The 25,383-nt window shown below is 40.8% G+C and overlaps 1 protein-coding gene across 4 annotated transcripts in view; it reads left to right on the top strand.

Moving 5' to 3' along the window:
* TTLL11 (tubulin tyrosine ligase like 11) overlaps positions 1-25,383 on the top strand; it is a 213,588-nt gene that overhangs the window by 52,275 nt on the left and 135,930 nt on the right. The window contains exons 3-4 of one of the 4 annotated variants that reach the window (XM_081803512.1): positions 967-1,100; positions 3,059-3,127. The exons of 2 other annotated variants lie outside the window; for them this stretch is intronic. In XM_081803512.1, the coding sequence (XP_081659638.1) occupies positions 967-1,100; positions 3,059-3,127 (203 nt within the window). The remainder of the gene's footprint in view (positions 1-966; positions 1,101-3,058; positions 3,128-25,383) is intronic. One more of the 4 variants, XM_081803513.1, reaches the window with a different exon arrangement.

The following is a 25,383-nucleotide window of genomic DNA, read 5'->3' as shown; positions in this document are numbered from 1 at the left end:
TGCCAAGCTGACACAAAACTTTGTACTTTCTGTAAAAAATAACTTCGCTGAGCCAGTTCCTAGTGTCAGGGGTGGAACTGTTGCCTGTCTCAGGGTGAAGGCCATTTCTAGTCTCCATTTTCAGTGGTGATATTTGCCCTAAGAGATAAGCATGCTAAAACTTAGAAGAATTTTTACCTATTTGCTGAAAATTTGCTAAGGTATAGACTCAGTTTCTTTTCTTGTCAGAGTTCCTAAAGATGCTACAAGAAAAAAACATCCACCATTCTTTTAAAATGTTTTATAAGTGAGTCATTTTAATCCCCTCTGGGCAAATTAATGAGGTCTGATCAATGTTAGTGTCAGTACTTATAACTGAAGAACTCCTACAGATTTCATTTTCTCCCCCTAAACTATAAATTATGCTATGATATCCTTTCTACTTTCTGTCCTTATTTCAAGGAGACAGATTTTATGCTGAAAGCTGTATATTTTTCTATTTTATACCTTGAATACTCATGGAAGATTAAAGTAAAGCAACTTAATTAAGCTTCTCGTAATGTAAGCAGAGTCCACTAGATGATATTCTCGAGGGTATAAGATGGAAGCAGTCCCAGAATTATGGATGGTGGCCCCAAATTAAGGAGGATATTAAGTTTTAAGTGCAAGATGTAAATGCTTCTCTTTATCCATTATCGAGGAGACTGACAAAGAATGGATTAATAAACTAGGTGGAAACCCATGCCTTCCAACTGATGCTTCATTTTTATAAGGGGAAAAAACTATCCATCTATTACCTCAAGTTTTTCATTAATTTGGTAGGTCTTTCCAAACCATGAGTCACTGCTGTGGGGAACAGCTACCTTTTTTTATCCTGTCTGCAAAAGCGAATATGTCGGGTGGGTGGTTTTAAAAGTCCCCGATCATGGCTGTTTTATAGCTAGCAGCCCACTGCTGTTCAAATCTCACAGCTTCTCTTCTCCCCAGGCATGACGGAGATGGTGCGTAAAATTACTCTGAGCAGAGCCGTGAGAATCATGCAGAATCTCTTTCCTGAGGAGTACAACTTCTATCCTCGCTCATGGATTCTGCCTGACGAGTTCCAGCTCTTTGTTGCTCAGGTAGATGGCACTCCGTCCCCGTGACCCTTGAATTACGTTATGGTTGCGACTGTGTCCTGGGAGCTGAGTCCTGGGTCCTGTGTGCTGGGAGCTGGGGTGGGGGCGGTCCCCAGGAAGCTGCGGCTAGCCAAGGGAGTGTCTCAACAGTACCCAGTGAGTGTTGGCAGTGATCAAGGAGCTTGCAGTTGAATAGGCAGGGTGACAGGTAGGTGAACTAAGAAGTGCGTCTGGCCTGAGGCTGATATTGGGAGTGGGGTCATGGAGCTGATGTTTGGAAAGCAAGGGAGATAGGGCTGGAGCAGGTGGTTGAGCCCTTCAGCAGATTGGAACTGTTTGGGTGAATCTAGGGTGTGGTCTCCCCAGCATCCTGTGGTATGAAATGTGGGCGGTCGGGCTCCGTTTTAAGGCTAGGGAGGAGGTCTGACACACTGTGGAGGTGGGGTGGGGGGACCTTTTAAGTGTTCTGCTTTAGATCTGTTCCAGAATCAATTTTCAAATCGCCCATTCCGTATCAAAGCAAAATGTTTGAGCATGAAATACTTTGGAGCCTTCACCACTGATTGTGAAACAGTAACAGTAGGGAAACTGAATTGAGGATTGCCATTTTTCATTTGGGACCCCTTCAAAGCCTTTGCCAGTGGGTTCCATGGTCCATACATACCTCTGAGGGTAACTGTACAACAAATGCCCATCTTATTGTGTTGTGATAGGATTAATACCATTTATTGGTCCTACTGTGTTCCAGGCATTGTGCCAGAAGCTTAACGTTATTTCTTTCAATCCTCACAGCAATCTTGTCAAGTTGATTTTATTATTAATCCCATTTTGTGGATGAGGAAACAGACTTTGATAAGCAAGGTGACTTGCTGGAGAAGTGGAATTTAAACCTAGAGCTGATTTCAAGACCTTTGGATTTTTTTTAAAGATTTTATTTATTTATTTGAGAGAGAGACACAGAGAGAGAGAGAGAGAGAGAATACGAACAGGGGGGAGGGGCAAAGGGAGAAGGAAACTCCCTGCTGAGCAGGGAACCCGATTCAGGGCTGGATCCCAGGACCCTGAGATCATGACCTGAGCTGAAGGCAGACACTTAACCCACTGAACCACCCAGGCACCCCAAGGCCTATGCTTTTTATAAGCTGTCTTATTGCCTGCATGTTATTTTGGTTTTAATATTAAATGATAAAACTTGTAATAAAATGATGATTTAGTAAGCACAAAAAAAAGCTTGAAGTGGTAATTTTTAAAAGGAAGCTCTTGGGCGCCGGGGTGGCTCAGTTGGTTAAGCGACTGCCTTCGGCTCAGGTCATGATCCTGGAGTCCCGGGATCGAGTCCCGCGTCGGGCTCCCTGCTCAGCAGGGAGTCTGCTTCTCCCTCTGACCCTCTTCCCTCTCATGCTCTCTGTCTCTCATTCTCTCTCTCTCAAATAAATAAATAAAAAAAAAAGGAAGCTCTCTATGGGATGGTGGTCACATGAGTTTGTACATTTCTTAAAATTCATCCAATTATTAACCTAAAAGGGATGCATTTTATTCATGCAAATTATGCTTCAATAAAGTTAATTTTAAAAAATAAGCTCTCAGCGGCTCCCCATACTCACCCCTCAATTTCTCACTTCTGTGGCTCTGCTCATGTCCTTGTCCCTTGTGGAATATCTTTATGTCCCATATCCACAACTCTATATCTAACTATCCTGTGAATTTAAATGAGATACCTACCAACTGTGCCTTCAAAATCAGATATGTGAGAACTTTTCCATCAACCCCCAAGTTCCTCTGTCCTCCTTGCAGTCCATTCCCTCAATAGCCCCAGCCCAGGCAGCCGCTGGTCTGTATTCTCATTAGAGATTCGTTTTGTCTGTTCGAGGAATTCATGTAAATGGAATCATATATATATATATTTATACATACACACACACACACACACATACACACTTGAGTCTTTGTTTTTCTTTCAGAATCATATTTTTGAGATTCATGAATGGGTGCTCAATCTTGTCAAATGCTTTTCAGCATCTATTAAGACGGTATGATTTTTCTCTTTATTTTGATAATATGATGAACCACCAATTCATATTTTAAATATTAAGCTAACTTTGCATTCCTGTTATAAATCTTACATGGTTATGATGTATTATCCTTTTTAAATACTGCTAAACTGTATTTGCTGATACTTAGGAATTTTTGTGTCATTGTTCATGAGAGATATTGGTGTGTGATGTCTTTGGTCTTTGTATCAGGCAATCCTTATTAAAGGAGTTAGCAAATATTTCTTTACTGTTTTGAAAATTTTGTATAAGATTGGTATTTATTTCTTAAATGCTTGATAGAATACACTATTGAAGGTATTTGGGCATGCAGCTTTCTTTCTGGGAACATTTTAAATTACGAATTAATTTTTTAATACATATAGGTAATTTGTTTCTTTCAAGGAATTAATCCATTTTATCTGAGTTGTCCAATTTACCGATGAAAGTTTTGAAAAACAGTGTTTCCTTATTTTTTAATCTATGAGATATGTAGTGATCTCCCCATTTCATTGCTGATATTGGTAATTTGTGTTTTCTTTTTCTTTCTTTTTTTTTCTTCCTTTGTCTGCCTTCCTTCCTTCCTTCCTTCCTTCCTTCCTTCCCTCCTTCCTTCTCTCTCTCTCTCTCTCTCTTTCTTTTCATATCAACTTAGCTTCAGGTTTATTAATTTTGTTGATCTTTTCAAAGAACCAACTTATGATTTTGTTGTTTTTCTGTATTGTTTGGGCATTTTCTATATCATTGATTTCTACTTCTTTTGGGTTTAATTTTCTCATCTTTCTCTAACTTTTTAAGGAGGAACTTAATTCAGTTGATTGATTTTTAAACATTAAAGCATCTCAGAAATTTTTGTATATTACATTTTCATTACCACCTAACTAAAAATGTTGTCTAATTTCCCTTGAGATCTCTTTGACCCATAGGTTATTTAGAAATGAGTTGTTTAGTTTATTAATAATTTTGGAACTGTCCCAAGTATTCTTTGTTACTGATTTATAATTTAATTTTGTTGACATCAGAGAATATATTCAGTATTATCTTAGTCCCTTTAAATTTGTTGAAAGTCATCTTATGGCCCATATATTGTTTATATTTTTTTAAAAGATTTACTTAGAGAGAGAGAGAGTGCACAAGTGGGAAAAGCAGAGGGAGAGGGAGAGAGAATCCCAAGCAGACTCTGCACTGAGCATGGAGCCCAACGCAGGGCTTGATCTCATGACCATGCAATCACGACCTGAGCCGAAACCAAGAGATGGACACTTAACTGACTGCACCCCCAGATGCCCCCATATATTGTTTATCTTGATGACTGTTTCATGTGTACTTGAAAATAATATGTATTCTGGAGTTGTTGGTGTGGCATCTGATAAATGTCAATTAGGTCAAGTTGGTACTTGGTACTGTTCACATATTCCTTACTAATTTACTGCCAACTTATTCAGTCAGTTACTGAGAGGGTATGTTGAAATTTCCAAATCTCATTGTGGATTGTCTATTTCTCTTTTTAGTTATGTCTGTTTTTGCTTCATGTGTTTTTGAAGTTGTTGTTAGCTTGATGATTTGACTCCTTTAGAAGGTAACTTTCCTTGTCCTGAAATCTACTCTTTTTGATATTAATACAGTACCTCCAGCTTCTTTTGGTTTAGTATTTGTATGGTATATCTTTTTACCATTCCTTTACTTTTATCCTACTTGCATTTTTAAAGATTGCTTCTTGTTGACATCACGTAATTGGGTTATGATCTTTTATCCAGTTTGACAATCCCTGACTTTTAACTGGTATGCTTGGCCCACTTAAATTAATGCAATCATCAATATCGTTGGCTTCAAGTACACCATCTTCCTATGTCTTTACTATTTATTCTATATGTTTGGATTAATTGGGTATTTTTAGTGTTTTATTTTATCTCCTCTTTAGGCTTACCAGCTATGCCTCTTTTAAAAATGTTTTTAGTTTTTGTCTTAGCCCTAGAATCAATCTAGGGTTTACAATACATCTTTAACTTGTCACATATACCTTTAAGTATTACATACTTTAAGGAAAATATATGTGCTTCACAACAGTATACCTCTTTTCCCATCTTCATCCTCTATGGTATTATCATATAGTTTGCTTCTGTGTTATAAACCCCACAATACAGTGTTTTTATTTTTGCACTGAAAAGTCAATTATCTTATAAAGAAACTGAAAAAATGAGTATATTTGTCTTGTATACTCACCTATATATTTACATTTCCAGTATTCTCCATTCCTTCAAGTAGCTCTTGGATTCCATCTGGGAATTATTTTCCTTCAACTTGAAGAATTTTTTTAAACATATTTTTTTTATAGTACAGATCTGCTGTTCTCCCAGCTTTTGTTTGAAAATGTCTTTATTTTACCTTCAGTTTTGAAACTGTTTTGAAATACTTACAAAAATTGCAAAAATAGTATACAGAAAGAGCTCCCATGTTCCCTTCATTTAGCTTCCCCTAATGTTAACATCTTATACAATTACTGAAGCTGGGAAATTAACATTGATATAATATTATTTAATAATCTATGCACCTTATTTGCATTTCTCTATTGCCCTGCTAATGTCTTTTTTTCCTGGTTCAGGATCCACTCCATGTTTACTCATTGCATTTAGTTGTCATTTCTCCTTAGTCTCCTCTGAGTTGTAACTGTTCTTCAACCTATCTTTGTCTTTCATGACCTTGACTCTTTTGAAGAGTACTGGTCAGTTTATTTTTTTAGAGTGTCCCTCAATTTAGTTTTGTCTGATTTTTTCATGATTAGATTCAGATTACACATTTTTCATAAGAATACTACAAAGTGATGTTGTGACCTTCTCAATGCAGCATATCAGGAGGTACATGATGTCAGGATGTCTTATTTCTGGTGACGTTAACTTTGATCACTTAGTTAAGGTAGTTTCTGTTAGGTTTCTCCATAAAAAGTTACCGTTTTCCCTTTGTAAGTATCTTGTGGGGACATATTTTGAGACTATGTGGATAGCCTATTTGTCTCATACTTTTTTTAAAAAAGCTTTAATTAAGATATAATTGAGGGCGCCTGGGTGGCTCAGATGGTTAAGCGTCTGCCTTCAGCTCAGGTCATGATCCCAGGGTCCTGGGATCGAGTCCCGCATCGGGCTCCCTGCTCTGCGGGGAGCCTGCTTCTCCCTCTGCCTCTCTCTCTCTCTGTCTGTCTGTCATGAATAAATAAATAAAATCTTTAAAAAAAAAAGATATAATTGAAGTACAATAAACTGCAAATATTTCAAGTGTGCAGTTTGATACGTTTTGATATATGTAAAAATCCATGAAACTGTTACCACAATCAAGATAATGAACATATCCATCACCCCAAAATGTTTCCTCATGTCCCTTTGTAATCCTTCCTTTCTCTCCCTGCCCTCTACCTCCCATCACAAGGCAACTATGGATCTGCTTTTTATCAAGACCAGTTTGTACTTTCTAAAATTTTATATAAATGAAATAATATAGTAGGTACTCTTATTTTTTCCTTCAAAAAATTTTTTTTTGGTTCTGGCTTCTTTCACTCAATATAATTATTTTGGGATTCTTCCAGGTTATAGTATTCATCAATAATTCATGCATGTTTATTATTGAGGAGTATTCCATTGAATGTATATACCACAGTTTGCTTATACCTTCAGCTGCTGCTGGATATTTAGATTGATTCCAGTTATGGCCTATTACAAATAAAGATACTATGACTATCCATGTCTGAGTCTTTGTGTGGACATATGATTTCATTTCTCTTGAGTAAACACTTAAGAATGGAGTGTCTGGATCATAGAGTAGGTGTATATTTGATATTAAAGAAAGTACAAATTGTTTTCCAAAGTGGTTGTGTCATTTTATATTCCCTTCAGCCATGTATAAGCATTTTAGTTCTCCCACATCCTTGCCAACACTTGGTAGTAGTCAGTCTTTTCAATTTTAGCTATTCTAATAGGTGTGTAGCCTTTTCTTATTATTTAGTTTGTATTTCCCTAGTTATTAATGATGTTGAACATCTTTTCACATCCAAATGCATTCTTTTTTAAATTTTTTATTTAAAAAATATTTTTCAAATGCATTGTTTAATGAAATAAATTTATTTATATCTTGTGTCCATTTAAAAAAATTGAGTATTTGTATTATTGAGTTTCAAGAGTTCTTTATGTATTTTGAATATAGGTATTTATCAGATGTATCAATACAATATTTTCTTCCAGTCTGTGCCTCGTCTTTTCATTGTCTTAACCGTATCTTTTGAAGATCAAATTTTTCATTCTGATGAAGTCCAATTTATCAATTTGTTCTTTTATGAATCTATACATAAGAACCTTGACCTAACCCAAATTCACAAAGATGTTTTATGTTTTTGTCTAGAAATTTTATAGTTTTAAGTTTAGATCTATGATTCGTTTGAGTTAATTTTTGAATGTGGTGTGAGGTATGGATTGAAGTTAACTTTTTTGAGACATAGATATCCACTTATTTTAGAAACATTTGATGAGCATACTAACCTTTCCCTCCCAAATTGCATTTGCATTTATGTTGAAAATAGTTGCTCAAGTATGTGTGGGTGTTTCTGAATTCTTTATTCTATTCCATTGATGTATTTGTCTATTTTTATGCTAATACCTCACTGTCTTTGTCACTGTAGCTTTGCAATAAGTCTTAAAATCAGGTAATATAAGTCCTCCAACTTTGTCATTTTTTTCAAAGTTGTCTAGGCTATTATAGTGTTTTGATCTGCCATATGAATTTTAGAATCAGCCTGTCAATTTACAAGAAAGCCTGCTGGGGTTTTGATTAGAATTGCATTGAGTCTGCATTTCACTTTAGGTAGAATCAACTTCTTAACAGCATTGAGTTCCTGATATATAATATATATCTCTCCTTTTATTTTATATGTAATGTGATGTATATCTCTCCTTTTATTTAGGTCTTCTTTAATTTCATTGGGCAATGTCTTTTAGTTTTTAGTGCATAGGTTTTTCACATCTTTTGTCAAGTTTATTCCTAAGTATTTCAAATTTTTGATAAATTGGCAATGTTGTATTTTTAAACTTCAAAATCTAGTTGTTTGAGTATGTAGAAATACAATTGACTTTTATATATTGATCTTGTATCCTGAAACCTTGCTAAACTCAGTAGTTTCAGTATCTTATTTTGTAGATTCCACTAGATTTTCTGTATATACTATCATGTCCTCATGATTTCTTATTTTCCAATCAGCCCTTTATTTCTTTTTCTTACCTTATTGCATTGGCTAGAACCTCCATATAATGTTGAATAAAAGTGATGAGAGAAGACGTCCTAGACTTGTTCCTGATCTTTGGGGATAAGCCTTTAGTTTTTCATCATTAAGTATGGGTTACTTGTAGATTTCTTGTAGATGCTTTTTATTAGATTGATGAAGTTCCCTTCTGTTCCTTGTTTCCATGGATTTTGTTTTTTTTTAATTAGAAATGGGTGTTGGATTTTGTTACATACTTTTCTTGAGTCTATTGAGATGATCATATGGATTTTCTTTTTTTAGTTTATTAATATGACAAATAATATTGATTGATTTTTAAATATCAAATAAACCTTGCATTGCATTCCTTAGATAAATCTCAATTGTCATGATATGTTATCCTCTTTATATATTGTTGGATTTGATTTTCTAAAAAAATTTTTTTTTAAGATTTTATTTATTTATTTGACAGAGAGAGAGAGAGAACAAGTAGGCAGAGAGGCAGGCAGAGGGAGAGGGAGAAGCAGGCTCCCCGCTGAGCAGGGAGCCCGATGTGGGGCTCGATCCCAGGACCCTGGGATCATGACCTGAGCCGAAGGCAGCAGCTTAACCGACTGAGCCACCCAGGTGCCCTGATTTTCTAAAATTTTTTTAAGAATGTTTGCATCTATATTCATGAGGGATATTGTTCTGTAGTTTTCTTTTTTTTACAATGTCTTTGCCTGGTTTTGCTATCAGGGTAATGCTAGTCACATAGAAGGAGTTGGAAGTATTCTCTACTTTTTAATTTTCTGAAAGAGTGTATAGAATTGGCATTATTTCTTTCTTAAATATTTGGTAAAACTCACCAGTGAATCATGTGGACCCGATGGTTCTTTATGGGAGGGTTTTAACTAAAATTTCAATTTCTTTAACAGATATAGGCTATTTATGTTTTCTATTTCTTCTTGAACGAGCCTTGGTAGTTTGTCCTTCAGTGAATTTGTCCATTTTTGCATTCCTACAAATATTCTTGAACTTTGTTATGGGATCCAATTAAGTTATGTGGAAATAGATTTGGGTCTTGTTTTTAAAGTCAGGCACCACTGGAACAGTGGTCAGTCTAACCAAATTATTTCTTACCACTGAGGCAAGAATCTTATGTGTACTTCACCTGATGGTCCATGAACCATGGTGTTTTCTAGTTTTGCTGGTGAGAACGGATGCTATTCCAGGCTGTGTGTGGGCACCTGGCATTGCTACCTCTAGTCCTTTTTGGTGGTTCTTTCCTTGGCCTCAGGTAGTTTCCTCAGAATCACTCACTGATTTGTATTCAGATAAATACTAATGGGAGACCCTCTGTGGATCTCCAGAGTCCCCTCTTTGTGAAGAAATCTCCTCTCCAGTAGTCCTTCTTGAGAACACGAGCTATCTTAGTCACCCTGACTGACAACTTCATTTCCTCAGATCAGGGGGTCTATTGGGCTGGAATCTTTCTCTGGGCAGTAAACTGGGGCAGTCACAGGGCTCACATCTCTCAGGAATCATTGTCCTTTGCTGCCTGATGTCCAGTGCCTCCAAAACCATTCTTAATGCATTCTGTCTATTTTGTGGTTGCTTCAGATGGGCAGGTAAATCGAGTTTCTGTCAGTACATCTTGGCTGGAAATGGAAGTCCTCTGAATGAATGATTTTGTAACAATAACAATGCAGCACTTACTGAGTATTTTTTACCTGGGTTGACTAATTTAAAATTCTTCAGCGATCCAAATAGGGTTCTTCTATTATTCATAGGAGAGGAAAGTGAGGCACAGAGAGGTTAAGTGATTTTTGTCAAGATAACACAGCTTGGAAGACTAGCTCCAGAATCAATACTTTAACTTTCTGTGCTATACTATGGGAGGATATTTGAATAGATGTGTGGATAAGGTCCAGAACTATTCTAGAGAAAAGAGTAAAACTTTGCTGGTGATGAGAGGGTTCATCAGGGTAGAGGACAGATGGCATAGAGGGAGAGAGAAGGCTTCCTGGTAGAGGTGACACCTGATTTGATTTTGAAATAATGAGCTTGCCTTGTAGACTAACCAAAGAAGAGCATTCCAGCCAAAATCAGTAGATTGTGCAAAGGTGCATAGATGTGAAATGGTGTGACATATTGGAATGATAAGGAGTTTGATGTTATTAGAGTTTAAAAGAAGAGGGTTTGACAGTAGGTGAAGTTAGAGAAGTAGAGGCCAGGTCAGGAGGGGCCTTGAATGCCAGGTTAACAGGAGGAAGCCATGAGAGGGTTAGGTAGGGGATGGGGAGGAATGTGGTTACCTCTGGTGGAGTATAGACAGGATTGGGGAGGGCAGAGGAATGAGACCTGTGGAAAGGGTGCTCCGCTTGGAAAGGTGGCAGAGATGCGGAGGCTTGTTCTGAGACACTAAGACGGGAGTCTTATGCAGAGAAGGGCCAGGCGTGCGGCATATTTAGAAGGGGGAAGCTACAGGACTCCGAGAAAGATCAGAGAGGGGGGTGAGGAAGAAGGCGGAATTGATGCTTTTAGGAATCTGATGGGGGTGCCGTTTGCTAAGATGCCCGAGAGAAGGAGGAGCAGGTTTGGTGGAGAAGATGGAAGGCGGAGCTAGTGCTTGTTGTCTAACTGTTCGCTTTCTGATGGTAGCTACTCAGAGAGACTCTCATCAGTAAAATGGGAGGCAGGTCAGGTGATTGACAGGGACTCTTCCTGTTTGAGCATTGGAAGTCCTGAACTGTCAAAGACCATTTGACTGATGCCACAGGTACTTCGAACTGGGTAGTTCCCTAATACAAGGGAGGATTTCTTTGTCTCTAAGATGATATTCATCTAGAATCTGCTGACTCAGGACTTGGCACATGCAGAATGAGACTATGAAAACCCTACCCTAGTCGCTTGCTGGAAAGCCCAGCCCATCACTTATTCTTCCTGGGACCTCCAGTAAGCCCCTTCCTCCAGCCCCGGTTCTCCATCTGTTAAGTGGAAAAGTGATCCAAACCTCAGAGTGATTGTGCACATCCAGTGAGTATTTGATGATGAAATGCTTTATCAGCTGCGAACCTGATTAAACAAATGTGGCATTCTTATTTTTAATATACCCTTTGTTTTAATACAAAACAATACCCTCATATTAAGAATTCAAAGAATATAGGGGCATGTAAAGAGAAAAAAAAAATCCCCACTCATTAGATTATTTGAACACTAGTGTATATCCTTCCAGTTTTTTCCTACATGTGAACAAATATACATTGTAACACACACAGTTCTTTTTCTTTAAAGAAATGGGATGATGCGGGTGCCTGGGTGGCTCAGTTGGTTAAGCGACTGCCTTCGGCTCAGGTCATGATCCTGGAGTCCCTGGATCGAGTCCCGCATTGGGCTCCCTGCTCGGCAGGGAGCCTGCTTCTGCCTCTGACCCTCCCCCATCTCATGTGCTCTCTCTCTCTCATTCTCTCTGTCTCAAATAAATAAATAAAAAAAATCTAAAAAAAAAAAGAAATGGGATGATGCTATGTGTTCTCTTCTTCAGCCTGCCATTTTCCTCCGCTACGTTTTATACATCTTTCCATGTCACTGCTGCAAAGTACTCTATTGTATGGATGCACCACGACTTTTAAAGTCATTCCTCTCTTGATGAACGTATAGGTAGTTCTCATATTTCTTTGGTTCAACAAATAATGTTGTCGGGTACCATAGTACCTCTCCTATGTAGGCATCTTTATACACCGTGCCAGTATTGACTTCAGACAGATATCTCCAAGTGGAATTGCTGTATTCAAAGATATGTGCCTTTACATTTTGACAGGTGAAGCCAAACATGAGGCTTTATTAGAAATGGTGTGCTTAATTATGAGAGTAAACTGTCTTGTGAGTGCCTGGGAAGTGAGCTTTCAGAGGTGTGGGTGGGGGCTTTTCTTTGTGACTCAACAGCGGGAGGGCGTGTGATTAGCTGTAACACATTCTAAAACCTGACACTTTGTAGGTATTTTATTTGTCACATTAATTAGGATTATATTTATTTCGTCAAGGAACAGGGAAGATCCACATCACTCCTGATACTTGGCTGCAAAACTGGTACTCAAATATGATCAGCAGGTGGCACTAGCAGGAAGCAAGTAGGATTCTCCGTGGAAATTTTTGTGAGGGGGGAGGAGGATGCAGGCTTGCTTTCCCCTGTTAGCAGATGGCCAATAAAAAAATTCCTTGGAGTTTAGTTTGCATATGGTCTTCCATCTGGGTATTTGAGAAAAGTACAGTTTTGTTATCAAAACAGTATTTATTATGGTGAAGGAGTTTGCATTTCGTAGCAGAAGAATTTTTCAGTGAATAAAGCCAAAAACCTGTTCAATAATCTTTTGCGGTTTCTTGGAGGGAACCAGCGAGCATAGAGTTCTTCCATTTTCCTCTCCAGTTACCATCCTCAGTTAGCTTTTATTGATTCAGCTCCTCGAGGCTGAATGAAGTGCATTATTTGCAAAAACCCCAGAGAACAATGTTCTCCACTGGGTTTAGGAACTAGGAAAATGTGGAGTTATAAGTGGGTCAGAATCGAAGCAGAAAGAAAACCTGCAGTGGGAAGCATATATTCCTTGTCCTGATTCCATGCTTGTCAGAGAACCTTCTGGTGACTTGATTACTCCCATGGTTTTTCTGCATAGAGATGCTATGCTGATCTGGCTGACTTCTGGGCACTGGATGGCCAGCCCAGAGGATGAAGCTTCTATGCCTTCACCTGCCTTGTAGAGCCGTGACCCCCTCTGCAGCCTCAGGTGACACCATTTTCCACCCCTTCCTCCGGGACAACACCCTTCCTTATTCAACTTTTTAGGCAGCACGGTCTCCTACCTCTGCATTTTGTATGTGCCTTTCCTTTTGCCCAGAGCACTCATCTTCATCCTCTGTGCCCCTTTCCCACCTGCAAGGCTGCCTTCTTTCACCTGACCCATTTGGCTAATTCTTCAGACCCCTGTTTCCTTTCATTTTCTCTGCAAACCTACTCTTCCCCCAAGTCAGGGGCAAGTCCTCCACAGCACCTTGTTTTTCTCTCTTCCTGCCACTTAAGCCTATTCACTGTTTGGCAACTGCATTTTTTTTTTTAAGATTTTAAAGAGAGAGCGAGAGAGAGAGACAGCAAGCACAGGCAGGGGGAATGGCAGGCAGGGGAAAAGCAGGCTCCCCTCTGAGCAAGGAGCCCAATGTGGGGCTCGATCCCAGGACCCTGGGATCATGACCCGAGCCAAAGGCAGACGCTTAACCAACTGAGCCACCCAGGTGCTCCAGCAACTGCATGTTTAATCATCTTTCTTTCCTACTCCAAGTCCTCCAAGGGCAGTGAGTGACCGGACGGTCTTACTCATCACTGTGTCCCTAGTGCGTATCCCAGTGCCTGGTCCATACTAGGAACTCAGGTGTATTTGCAAATTAATACGCAGATGCTATGGTTTAAAAAAATTTTGTCTCTTGTGAGTTTAGCCATCAAAAGTTAGCTCCTCTGAGGCCCAGGGTATCAGCATGACCGAGCCTGGCACTTTATAAGTGTGTGGGCCAGACTTGGGCCACGAGGAGCTTACCAGAATGCCATCCGGTGAGACGGTGGTTGGTCTGCTGCCCTTTGCCTGGTGATGGCCCGACCTGCAGCCATGCACGGAGCCCTTACCCCTCCGCAGCAAGCTTGGAATGCCTTCTGTTGATGCAGCATGGCCTCCCCCGGAGGCTGATACAGTGGCCCAGGGTTCTGGCGCATAACTAGTAAAAGACCGAAGACGGAAGCTAGGGGACTCCAGCTGTCAGAAGAAGGCAGATGATTCAGAGCCGTTGGCAGAGACTGTGGGAGCCACGGTCCCACCTCCCCATCTGCTTCAAGTTTTGTTTTCTTTGTTGCCAAAAATAGAACTTCACCTCCTGCTTAGATATATCATGTTGCTCTTGTGTCCCTTGCTTAACAGATCAATTTGTTTACTGGAAAAATGATAGCATCTGAAGCCCAAGAGGCTGCCCCTCTCTGGGAAAGCATACTGAGGTCCTATTCATTAGGAAGTCCTTTTCAGTGGCCCAGGTGACAACTGGCATCTTTGCACCTTCCTAAGTACATTTTATATACATAACCTCTGCTATCCTCACTCAGTTTGGGGAGGCATCATTATCTCGTTTGCAGATGAGGACATGGAGGTTCAGAGGCGGAGAGGCTCGCTCATGGTTCCATGTGACTCTGTTATGACCAGCACACGCAGATTTCTGGCTTGGTTTAGTTCACATATTTCCTGAGACCTACGAAGTGCCAAGTGCCAGTGAAACGAAACAAGTTACATATATCCTGGCCCTCGGCAGTCCTTTAATGTGAAACGAAGGGCTGGACTGGGGTTAGGTGGTCTGGGTTCAAGTCCTGGCCCTCCCCTTTCTGTTTTCCCCAGTGCTACTGAGATCTAATTGACATGTAACGTGTAAGGCTAAGGTGTACAATGTGATGATTTGACATACGTTTTATGAAGTGATTGCCACATAAGGTATAAGGTTAGTTAATACCCCCACGACCTGACATAATTACATTTTTGTGCGTGTGGTGAGAACATTTAAGGTCTACTTTCTTAGCAAGTCTCAAGTACACAATACAGTATTGTTAGCTATGGTCACCGTTTCTGTACATCAGATCCCCAGAACTTAACTCGTCTTGTAACTGGAAGTTTGTACCGTTTGGCCATCACCCATTTCTCCCACCTTCCAGCTCCTGGCAACCACCATTCCACTCTCTGTTTCTAGGTGTGAGGCTTTTTTTTTCAATTCCACATATAAATGAGATCCTACGGTATTTGTCTTTCTCTGACTTATTTTACTTAGCATAATGCCCTCAAGGTCCATCTATGTAAATGGCAGTATTGCCTTCTTTTTTGTTTTTTTTTTAATGGCTGAATAACATTCCATAGTATATATACAGCACATTTTCTTTATCCGTTCGTCTGTTGGTGAACACCAAGCTTGTTTCCACGTGTCGGTTATTGTGAATAATGCTGTAATAAATGTGGGGATGCAAATATCTCTTAGAGGTAGTGATTTCATTTCCTTTGGATATATACCTAGAAGCAGGATTGCTGGCAGTTCTAGTTTTAATTTTTTTGAGGCCCCTCCATACTACCTTCCACTGTGGCCGCACCAGTTTGCATTCTCACCAGCAGGTGTGACGTGACGTCTCATTGTGGTTTTGCTTTGCATTTCCCTGATGACAAGTCCTTTCATGTTCCTGTCGGCCATCTGTATGCCTTCTTCAGAAAAATGTCTGTGTGGGTCCTCTGCCCATTTTTTAATTGAAATTTTTTTCTATTGAATTGTGTGAGTTCCTCATATAATGTTGGGTACTAACCCCTTATATGCTATATGGTTTGCAAATATTTTCTCCCAATCTATAGTTTGCCTCTTCATTTTGTTGATTGTTTCTTTTCTGTGCAGAAGCTTTTCAGTTTGATGTAGTCCCACTTGTTGGTCTTGGCTTTTGTTGCTTGTGTTTTTGGTGCCATATCCTGGCGCCACCTCTACAGTGGCTATGGAACTGTGGCCAAGTCATCTCTCCTGTCCCCCGAGGCTTTAGTGCTTCCTCTGCAAATAGAGATTGTATAGCATCACTAAGGACCTTTCCACCACTAATCTTTTGCAATTCTGTGAATTTAGCTTTCGTGGACATCCATAAGACTCCCCGCTAGAGTTAAAATTCTGCACAGATTTCTGCTCCAGGGTTTCAACTGGAGCACAAAGGGCCTTGTGTAATCAATCTTCTTCTTGCTAATGCCTGGTCAGTGTAGCCCGGGCATAGTGAAGTGAGGATAGCGAAGGCTACAATAGGGCAGTCTCCTCACCTCTGCTCCCTCCCGCAGGAGGGTAACTGAAGCCACGTCTGCACATTCCTTCCCGAGTAGTCCTGTGGGGTGGTTGGTTGGCTGGGACTAGCCAATATTGGCAGAACCAAGACATCCGTCCTGTTGGGTCTGTCTAACGCCTATTCAGAAAGATTCACGTCTGTGCACCTTCTTCCATCTCTTGACTGTTTCTTTTGCCAGGGATTCTCTTCCTGTGCTTGTTCACTTGACAAACTCTTATTAGGTTTCCCTGCATCAGGGTTGATGTCACCAAATCTATGAAGACGTTTTCTGATCCCCCGCTCTCCCACTCCACCTCCCACTCCCCTGCACCCAGACCCATGGGCAGTTCCTCTGGGCCCAAATTCTATCCTTTTCTTCAATTATAGGAACCCAAAGCACAGTACTTTTTTTTCAGTGTTCCCAGTTGAAAGGTAGTAAGGCAAGAGTTTGGGGTCAGTATGGGCCCCAGAGGTTAAAATCCTTCTTAAAAATTACTTTCTAAGTGCATACATTGGGGAAGTGATTTAATTACTCCGAGCCTCAATTTCCTCACCCATAGCACCACAGGGCTGCAATGAGAATCACACTGTGTCCCTCAGTGAGTGGACATTTACTTCTCTGTTGTCCCTACTGAACTGGGGGCCCTGGGGAGCCAGAACCTGGTCAGAGGCATGTCTGTCTCCCCACTGCCCAGCACAAAGGGGACCCTCAGGCATTTGTGTGAAACGCATGAATATTGAGAGAGGTTTTTCAGATTTCGATGGAAATTTAAGCCAGTGCTAAGAATGCTAAGACAGAGTATTCTGGGTGTTTCTGGCTTATTGGAAATGTAGAAATGGACTTATTTTAATTTTTCATAAAAACCGAATCTTGAGACTAATTATCTCACTATTTGGTGAGAGATCATTTAGGAGAGGAAAAAAGTGAAGACTTCTCCTTGACTGAACGGTATCCCAACTTGGGTTAACTTTTTTTTTTCCCTTAGATATTTTTCCCCTCAGAGACAGTCCTGTGCAGTAATACTTTGCGAGAGTAGAAGCTCTTTTGCTTAATTTTCTAAACTTCATTTTGACCCCCATTTAGTGTTTTAAGTCACAGCTGTTCTAATCTTGCTCCTTTGCAGTACGGATTTATTATGTGCAATTGTGAGATGAATGGGATCATTAGAGAGCCACTGCCTTGACGTGCTTTCCCCCCTCTAATGGCAAAGCTTTTAAAAAAGAAAAGTGAAAGAGGTAAACATTTTTCTGGGAGACTGTTTTAAAGGTCAAGAAAGCCCTGCTTCCCAAATCGAGTAAAAGGTCATTGTTCACCCTTCAATTTTTGTCCTTTCATTTCATTCGGCAAAAGTTCTTAGTGATGTCACCTTAGTCACTTGAGGACACGTCTAATTTTCTCCCAGAAAATAGGGGCCCCAATCTTGACTTCAGTGCCTGTTTCAAAAGGAAATTATGAAAATTGCTTTGCTGGTACCTCCTCTCCTTGTCTCCAAAGAAACAGAGTGATCCCTGTGACTGCTTCTTGTTCAGTTTCTTTTCTGTGTCGTTGCCTTTTGCAGGAGCTGTTTCAGGGAAGCAAAGGAGAGGAGAGATTCGGGGTGAGCAGGATGCAGTAATCAGATCCTCTAGCTCGTTAATGAACTCATTCTCTCGTCCTTTCCTGTCCCCCAAGCACACACCCCCTCTTCCACCTCCTTTTGAAACTCATCCCACATGTTTCTGGAAGAGTTTGAAGACCAGGATAAAAGGATTTGTTTGGCTAGAACAGATCTAGTAATAACGCTTCTCTGTCCTTTCGGACCTGATGGCCCCCTTCCATTTTCTTTTTATTTTGACGTAATTTCAGACTTACTAAAAAATGGTAAGAATAATACAAAGAATTTCTACACACCCTTCATTCAGATAACCCCAAATGTTAACGTTTTACCACATTTACTTCCTCCTGCCCTCCCTCTCCCCTTTTTGAGGGTAAGTTGCATACATGATACCCCTTTACCCAGAAACACTTCCGTATGTATTTCCTAAATAAAACATTATCCTTCATAACCACAAAATCATGAAATTAACATTGATCCAATGCTCTTGTCCAATCTAATCGTATTCAGAATGGATCTGGATTTTGACAGTTATCCCAATACCGTATAGCGAAATAACTGGATCCAGTTGTTGCGTCTCTCGAGCCTCCTGTAATCTGGAAGAATGTTCTAGTCTTTCTTGTGTTTCATGACATTGGTATTTTTGATGAGTGCAGGCTAGTTATTTAGCAGACTGCCCCTCAATTTGGGTTTGTCTGGGGTTTCCTCAGTATTAGCTTCAGGATAGGCATTTTTGGCAGGAACAGCATAGAAGCAGTGCCGTGTCTTTCTCAAGGGTATCATCCGGAGGCACATGATGTCACTGTGTCTTCTTACTGGGGATGTTAACTTTAATCATTTGGTTAAGGTGGTGTCTGCCAGATTTCCACTGAAAAATTACTATTTTCCCTTTCCGAATTAAAAAGTACCTTGTGGGAAGATACTTTAAGACAGTATAATATCCCTCTACTCCTCAGATTTTCACCCTCTCGTTTGAACCTCTGTTAGTGATCCTTGCCTGAATCAGTTACGATTGTGATGGTTGCCACATGGTGATTAGCTAACCCCATTGTTCCTTCTACATTTGTTAGTTGAGTTTCTACTGCAAGGAAGAAATTGTCTTCTCATGGATTTATCTGGGGAGGTATGCATGTATGTTGGTGTGGACTCATGGATTCTTATTTTATCCAGTGGGTTATAATCCTTTACTATCATTATTTATCTTGACGCTCAAATTATCCAAGGTTTGGCCAGTGGAGTCCTGTGTCCTTCTAGCAGTTCCTGTTCTTCTTTATTTTTTTAAGATATTATTCATTTATTTGACAGAGAGAGACACAGTGAGAGAGGGAACACAAGCAGGGGGAGTGGGAGAGGGAGAAGCAGGCTTCCCAAGGAGCAGGGAGCCCGATGCGGGGCTCGATCCCAGGACCCTGGGATCATGACCTGAGACGAAGGCAGACACTTAACGACTGAGCCACTCAGGCACCCCAGTTCCTGTTCTTCTGTGAGTACTCTCTTCCTTTTGCCACAACAAGATGTTCCAGGCTTTTCTCATCTTTTCCCTGCCCCAGCTTTGGAATCAGTCAACTCTCCAAGAATCCCTAATCTCTTTTGGTGGGTGTGAAGTGTGCTCATTGCTACCAGGTATTATTCCAATGCCCTCCCCTTTTATAAAAAATATTTTGTGATATTATCTTTACTATCCTGAAATGACACATAATCAACCTACACACATAGTTTAAAAACAAAATAACTCCCAAAGTGTTCTCTAAAAGAGAAAATAAGGGAAAATGTATACATTTCAATAAGTAAATGCTTTGGCACTGTTACATCGAAAGACATAATAAAGTGATCAAATGCTTGCACCTACCTATAAGGAATAGCTTTGGATATAAGAAAAGTAGGACAATTTGATTAAACATTATAGTGTCTCTCTGTCTCTTGATGGATCGATCGATAGATAGATGGCATAAACCACCACGCCATCAGTAATGTGACGCTGCTGAAATGTTGAACAACTCCTGATAAAATTCCAGGGAAAGAAAGGGCAAAGTATAATTTTCCCTCTATTTACACAATTGCTGCACTCCTGGAAAATTGTGAGGCTCAACCTAAATCACGTAGACAATTCTTTTTGTTTGCTTGTGACACAGAGTTGGGTTCTAGGCTTGCTCCATGTTCTCTATACACAGGTCTCTGACTTCACGAAGGTGCGGCAGACCGCCCAGTACACAGCTGTTGGTCTGCCATTCAGGCCCCCGCCCACTGAATGCTGGCAATGCTCTCCATTCACTGTGACAGGCAAAAACACTCCTAGAAATTTCCAAAACCCTCCCTAGGTGGCAGTACCAGCCCCATCGAGAACCGCTGATCCATCTCCATGGAGCAGAGCAGTTTCCTCTCTCTTCCTTAAGAAACACAAATGCTGTTATATTGCTTGAAGGTGTTTAATTTTTAACACTTTCCAGAATTATGTCTAATATTATAGGTTTCCCGGACTCCCGTTTTACTTTTGGAATGAGGATGACCCTGATCTGTCTCTCTGCCCGGGTGGGGAAGCAGCCTCAGGTCACTGCCTAGGGTGGCCTGAGCTTGCATGCAGGGAGGGTGTCCACTCTGGGTAGGAGGGTTGTGACCTGTCACAGCACACTGCCATCCTGTAGGCAGTCTTGTCATGACCCTTGTTCTCCAAAGACCGTATGGAAAGATCCCTGGGAGCCCGAAGCAGACAAAGACCTCCACTATACAGAAGAGGAAACTGAGGCCCAGAGAGGAGATAGACTTGGCCAAGTCACACAGTGAGTCAGAGATACTAATTAGGCATAGAGATAAAGAAGTACCAAAGATTGGAAAGGACCCGGGAGAACATCCAGACCACTCTCTTCTGGGTGAATCCCCTTCACACCTGGACGGGTCCCCAGGCTCCAGCCTGCACTTGATCATTTTCAGAAATGGACAATTTAATATTTTTCTAGGCAGTTCATTCCACCGAGGACTGTTCTAAATTTTTAAATCATTCCTGAGTTGAGACCTTTCTACCTGTATCACATCTTCTCTTCCTCATCCCCACTGGATTTGGTTTGGCGCTGTTGGTCCCACGAAACATACATGTTCCCTGTAGACCCAGTGATAGCACTTCAGGAATCTTCACGTTGTATCCCTGTCTCCTGAGCTTTCTTAGCTGCAGTCTTTGACATTGTACTTGACATTGAGATTGGTGTGAGATTGCTGAGTTCTTGTCCTTATGAAGCTTTAGTGTAGTAGGAAGGCCAGTACTACGCAAGTACTGGACACGAGGCTGATGTGAAATACCCCTACTTCCTTTTCCAAAGGGGTGTAGACGAAAGAGGCTGGGTTCTGGAACTAGCCACGCTTGCGCTGATGCTGTCCGTAAGTGCGTGTGTGGCCTTGTGTTAGTCTTTGCTTCCCGCTCTGAGCCTTGTTCTGTCCTCTGTAAAACTGCTGCCACATGAATACTCTGTGTAGTGTTGAGTAAGAATGCTCTAAAGCGCCCAGCACTGGGACGCCTAATGTGTGGTTATTTCTTCCTCTTGCTCTTTTTATTCCCCCTGTGTGACGTGTTTGAAGAAACTTCTAGATATTTGGAAAGGGCTTACAGCTCAGAATAAAACGATATATCAGAGTAAAATCACTCAGATTTATCTCTGCTGCTCTCAGACTCCACCCTTTGTTAGATAACGAGGGGCTACTTGAAAAATTAAATGGGCAAAACACCAACAAGGAGATCGTGCCTATTTAAATTCAAGGTAAAGGCAAAATAGAACGTGTCTCTCAGATTAATTGTTGTACGTTTAATGTTAGAATACATATTGCCTAGTGTCACCGTTGACAAATATCGCCATATCACTATGTCTTCTATATTGAAATTATAAGCCCACCTTATTAATCTGAGTATATGTGAGCTCCTGCTGGTGTTCTCCAAGTACATTATAGTTTAAAAAGTGTTCTCTGGTCATGCAAGTGTGGAAAATGGTGGACCAGAGAGGTTTGTTACAATGCCTATTTGATGGATGAAGATATTGACACTGTGGTGTTACCACGTACCCTACTATTTCTTGTACTTAACTCTCTGTGGCTGCTCAGTTTATGGGATTCTATCCTGATATCCGGAATGCTGTCCTAATGTGGTTGTCACATAACCAGCCTGTCTTTATGGATCATAGGTGAGGTCTTCCCTAGAGAGGGTGAACTTCCCAGGGTCAGTGTTAGGTGATCTCGTAGCTGAGCCTCCAGGGAATGTAGGTGTGCTCCCAGGCATGGGGAAATGCTGCCTTCTGCCAAACAAGGACACACTGCAGAGCTCTGTGGTACTGAGATGAGAATCAACAATTCTGTAAACAGAACCGTCTAGTTGCATGCTCTTCTTTGTGTTTATTTCCCTTCTGCTCTCCTTGAGTCATTAATAACAGCCTTTTAGAGCTTGGTCCCATCTGGGCTGTGGGCAAGTAAGGAAAGAGTTGGAGCCCAGGCTTGGTTCAGGGCATTAACGGGGATCAAACTCCCCTCCTGTCCTAAGTCCGTTGTGATGGAGACAGTGACTAGAGAGATATCCCCAAAAGGAAGGTGGATTGCCGGGGGACAGTCAGGGGAGCCTGTTTTCACACAGAGGGTGGCCTCCAGTGCCCCTCTCTGATTTATTAAAGAAACAGGAAAATTTCCTTACACGTGACCAGTGAGGTCAGGAAGGGGATGCTGGGCCAACATTGCCTGTGAGCCCATCAAGAGTAGGCAAAGGTCTTGTCCAGTGGTCACCTGCTACCACTGAACTAAAGGGAGGTGGGGGAAACATTGTTTATTCAAGGAAAAGTGGCTTATAGAGCTGGTCTACAGCAGCGCGGTAGGAGTTCCCTTGTAGAACTCAGCCCACCTTGGCTTCCAACCAGCACACTCATTTGGAACACCACAGAGCTTCCCGGTGATCAAAGGCACATAAAAGTAATTCCTACATGTCAACACCTTCGTGCTCCTTGAAATTTAAACCAGCAGTTGAAATCCAGAGGCTTGCAGGAGATCCTGTTCTCACTCTCCTGGTGTAAATGATCAGGCTAATGACTGACGAGTTCCCAGAAGGGCATTTGGCTGCCAGGCCAGGTTCTCAGAGGGGATTGGTTTCTTGGTTTGTTGGTTTATATGCAGTGCTTTTCTGGTAGCCTTGAGCCAGGCACACCCAGCAACAGGCCAGGCCATTGGTACTCAGGGCAGCAAGTGTCCAGGTTCATGGCCCTGGTTCCCAGAGTCATCTCAGACTTCCCTGTCTCGCCCCCACTCTTTACTATTCCTGCCCTCCTGACATTTGACCCGCCACGTCCTCACTGTGACTCGCAGGTATCTGACTTCTCTGAACCTCAGATCCCTTATTTGTAATGTTATTAAAAATGGTATCACACACATGCACAAAGCATACTAAAGAACAAAACAAAGGGGCGCCTGGGTGGCTCAGATGGTTAAGCATCTGCCTTCGGCTCAGGTCATGATCCCAGGGTCCTGGGATCGAGCCCCACATTGGGCTCCTGGCTCAGCGGGGAGTCTGCTTCTCCTTCTCCCTCTGCCTCTCTCCCTGCTCATGCTCTCTATCTCTGTGTCTCAAATGAATAAATAAAATCTTTTAAAAAAAAAAAGAACAAAACAAAAATAAAACATTTTGGGCAAAATTGGGGAAGGGGGTCAAAAGGTACAAGCTTCTGGTTATAAAATAAATAAGTCACAGGGATGTAATGTGTAGCATGATTGCTATAGTTAATAATACTGTGTTGTATATTTAAAAGTTGCTAAGAGAGTAAATTTTAAGTTCTCATCTCATCTCATTTTTCTTAAAAGTTGTGTATGTGTGGTGATGGATGTTAACTAGACCTATTGTGGTCATCACTTTGTAATATATACATATATTGAATTGTTATGTTGTACATCTGGAACTAATATAATGTTATATGTCAATTACAACTCATTGAAAAAAGCATATAAATATAGAATATATATTTGACTAAGAGGTGATAGCCAATAAACTGAAAATCTGGCCCCCCCAAATAATAATAGCGAATATTTATGTAGCACTTAGTACATGCCCAGCACCACTTTTAATATTTATTTATTTATTTATTCTAGCACCACTTTTTTCCTTTTTTTAAATTTAAATTCAACTAGCCAACATACAGTACATCAGATGTACTACATAGTTTCAGATGTTGAGTTCAGTAATTCATCAGCTGTGTATAACACCCAGTGCTCATCACATCACATGCCCTCCTTAATGCCCATCACCCAGTTACCCCATCCCCCACCCACCTCCCCTCCAGCAACCCTCAGTTTGTTTCCTAAAGTTAAGAGTCTCTCATGGGTTGTCTCCCTCTCTGATTACTCCCCATTCAGTTTTCCCTCCCTTCCCCTGTGATCCTCTGTGCTGTTTCTTATATTCCACATATGAGTGAAACCATATGATAATTGTTTTTCTCCAATTGACTTATTTCGCTCAGCATAATACCCTCCAGTTCTATCCATGTTGATATAAATGGTAAGTATTCATCCTTTCTGATGGTCCAAGTAATATTCCATTGTATGTATATATATACCACATCTTTATCCATTCACCAGTCGATGGACATCTGGGCTCTTTCCACAGTTTGGCTCTTGTGGACATTGCTGCTGTAAACATTGGGGTGCAGGTGTCCCTTCGGATCCCTACATTTGTATCTTTGGGGCAAATACCTAGTAGTGCAATTGCTGGGTCATACGGTAGCTCTATTTTTAACTTCCTGAAGAACTTCTATACAGTTTTCCAGAGTGGCTGCACCAGCTTGCATTCCCACCAACGGAGCAAGAGGGTTCCCCTTTCTCCACATCCTTGCCAATATTTTTTGTTTCCTGACTTGTTCATTTTAGCCATTCTGACCAGTGTGAGGTGGTATCTCATTGTGGTTTTGATTTGGATTTCCCTGAGGCCGAGGGATGTGGAGCATTTTTTCATGTGCCTGTTTGGCCATTTGTATGTCTTCTTTGGAGAAATGTCTATTCATGTCTTCCATTTCTTGACTGGATTATTTGGTTTTTTGGGTCTTGAGTTTGATAAGTTCTAGATCTTGGATACTAGCCCTTTATCTGGGATGTCATTTGCAAGTATGTTCTCCTGTTCCGTAGGTTCCCTTTTAGTCCTGTTGACTGTTTCCTTGCCAGCACCACTTTTTAAAAGAGCTTCACGTATATTAACTCATTCAGTCCTCAAGATATCCCTTGTGAAGTACATATATTATTCCCATTATATCCAAGAAAAAACAGAGGCAGAGAATTTAAGTGTTTTGCCCAAGAATATATATATATATTTTTAATAAACAAAAAGGAAAAATCAATATCAGTAGATGAGGATTAAGTAAAATAATGACTTAATGCAAATGAATTGTAGGTGCTCATACATGGTTATTATATATTATTATTAATTATATCCTGAAATTTTAAGCTGTGAGCCTTCCTCTCGGATCTGGTATATGACAGATGATGTGATTTAGCAGACAAAGTGTAGCCTTGGAGAATTTGGACACACACTCATGTTCAGATCCTGGGTCTCTAGTGCACAACCATCCGACGCTGG

Source organism: Leptonychotes weddellii, chromosome 14 (genome assembly GCF_054177405.1).
Source record: "Leptonychotes weddellii isolate Sample4059 chromosome 14, ASM5417740v2, whole genome shotgun sequence".
NCBI lineage: Eukaryota > Metazoa > Chordata > Mammalia > Carnivora > Phocidae > Leptonychotes > Leptonychotes weddellii.
This window is presented reverse-complemented; position numbering and strand designations above follow the sequence as displayed.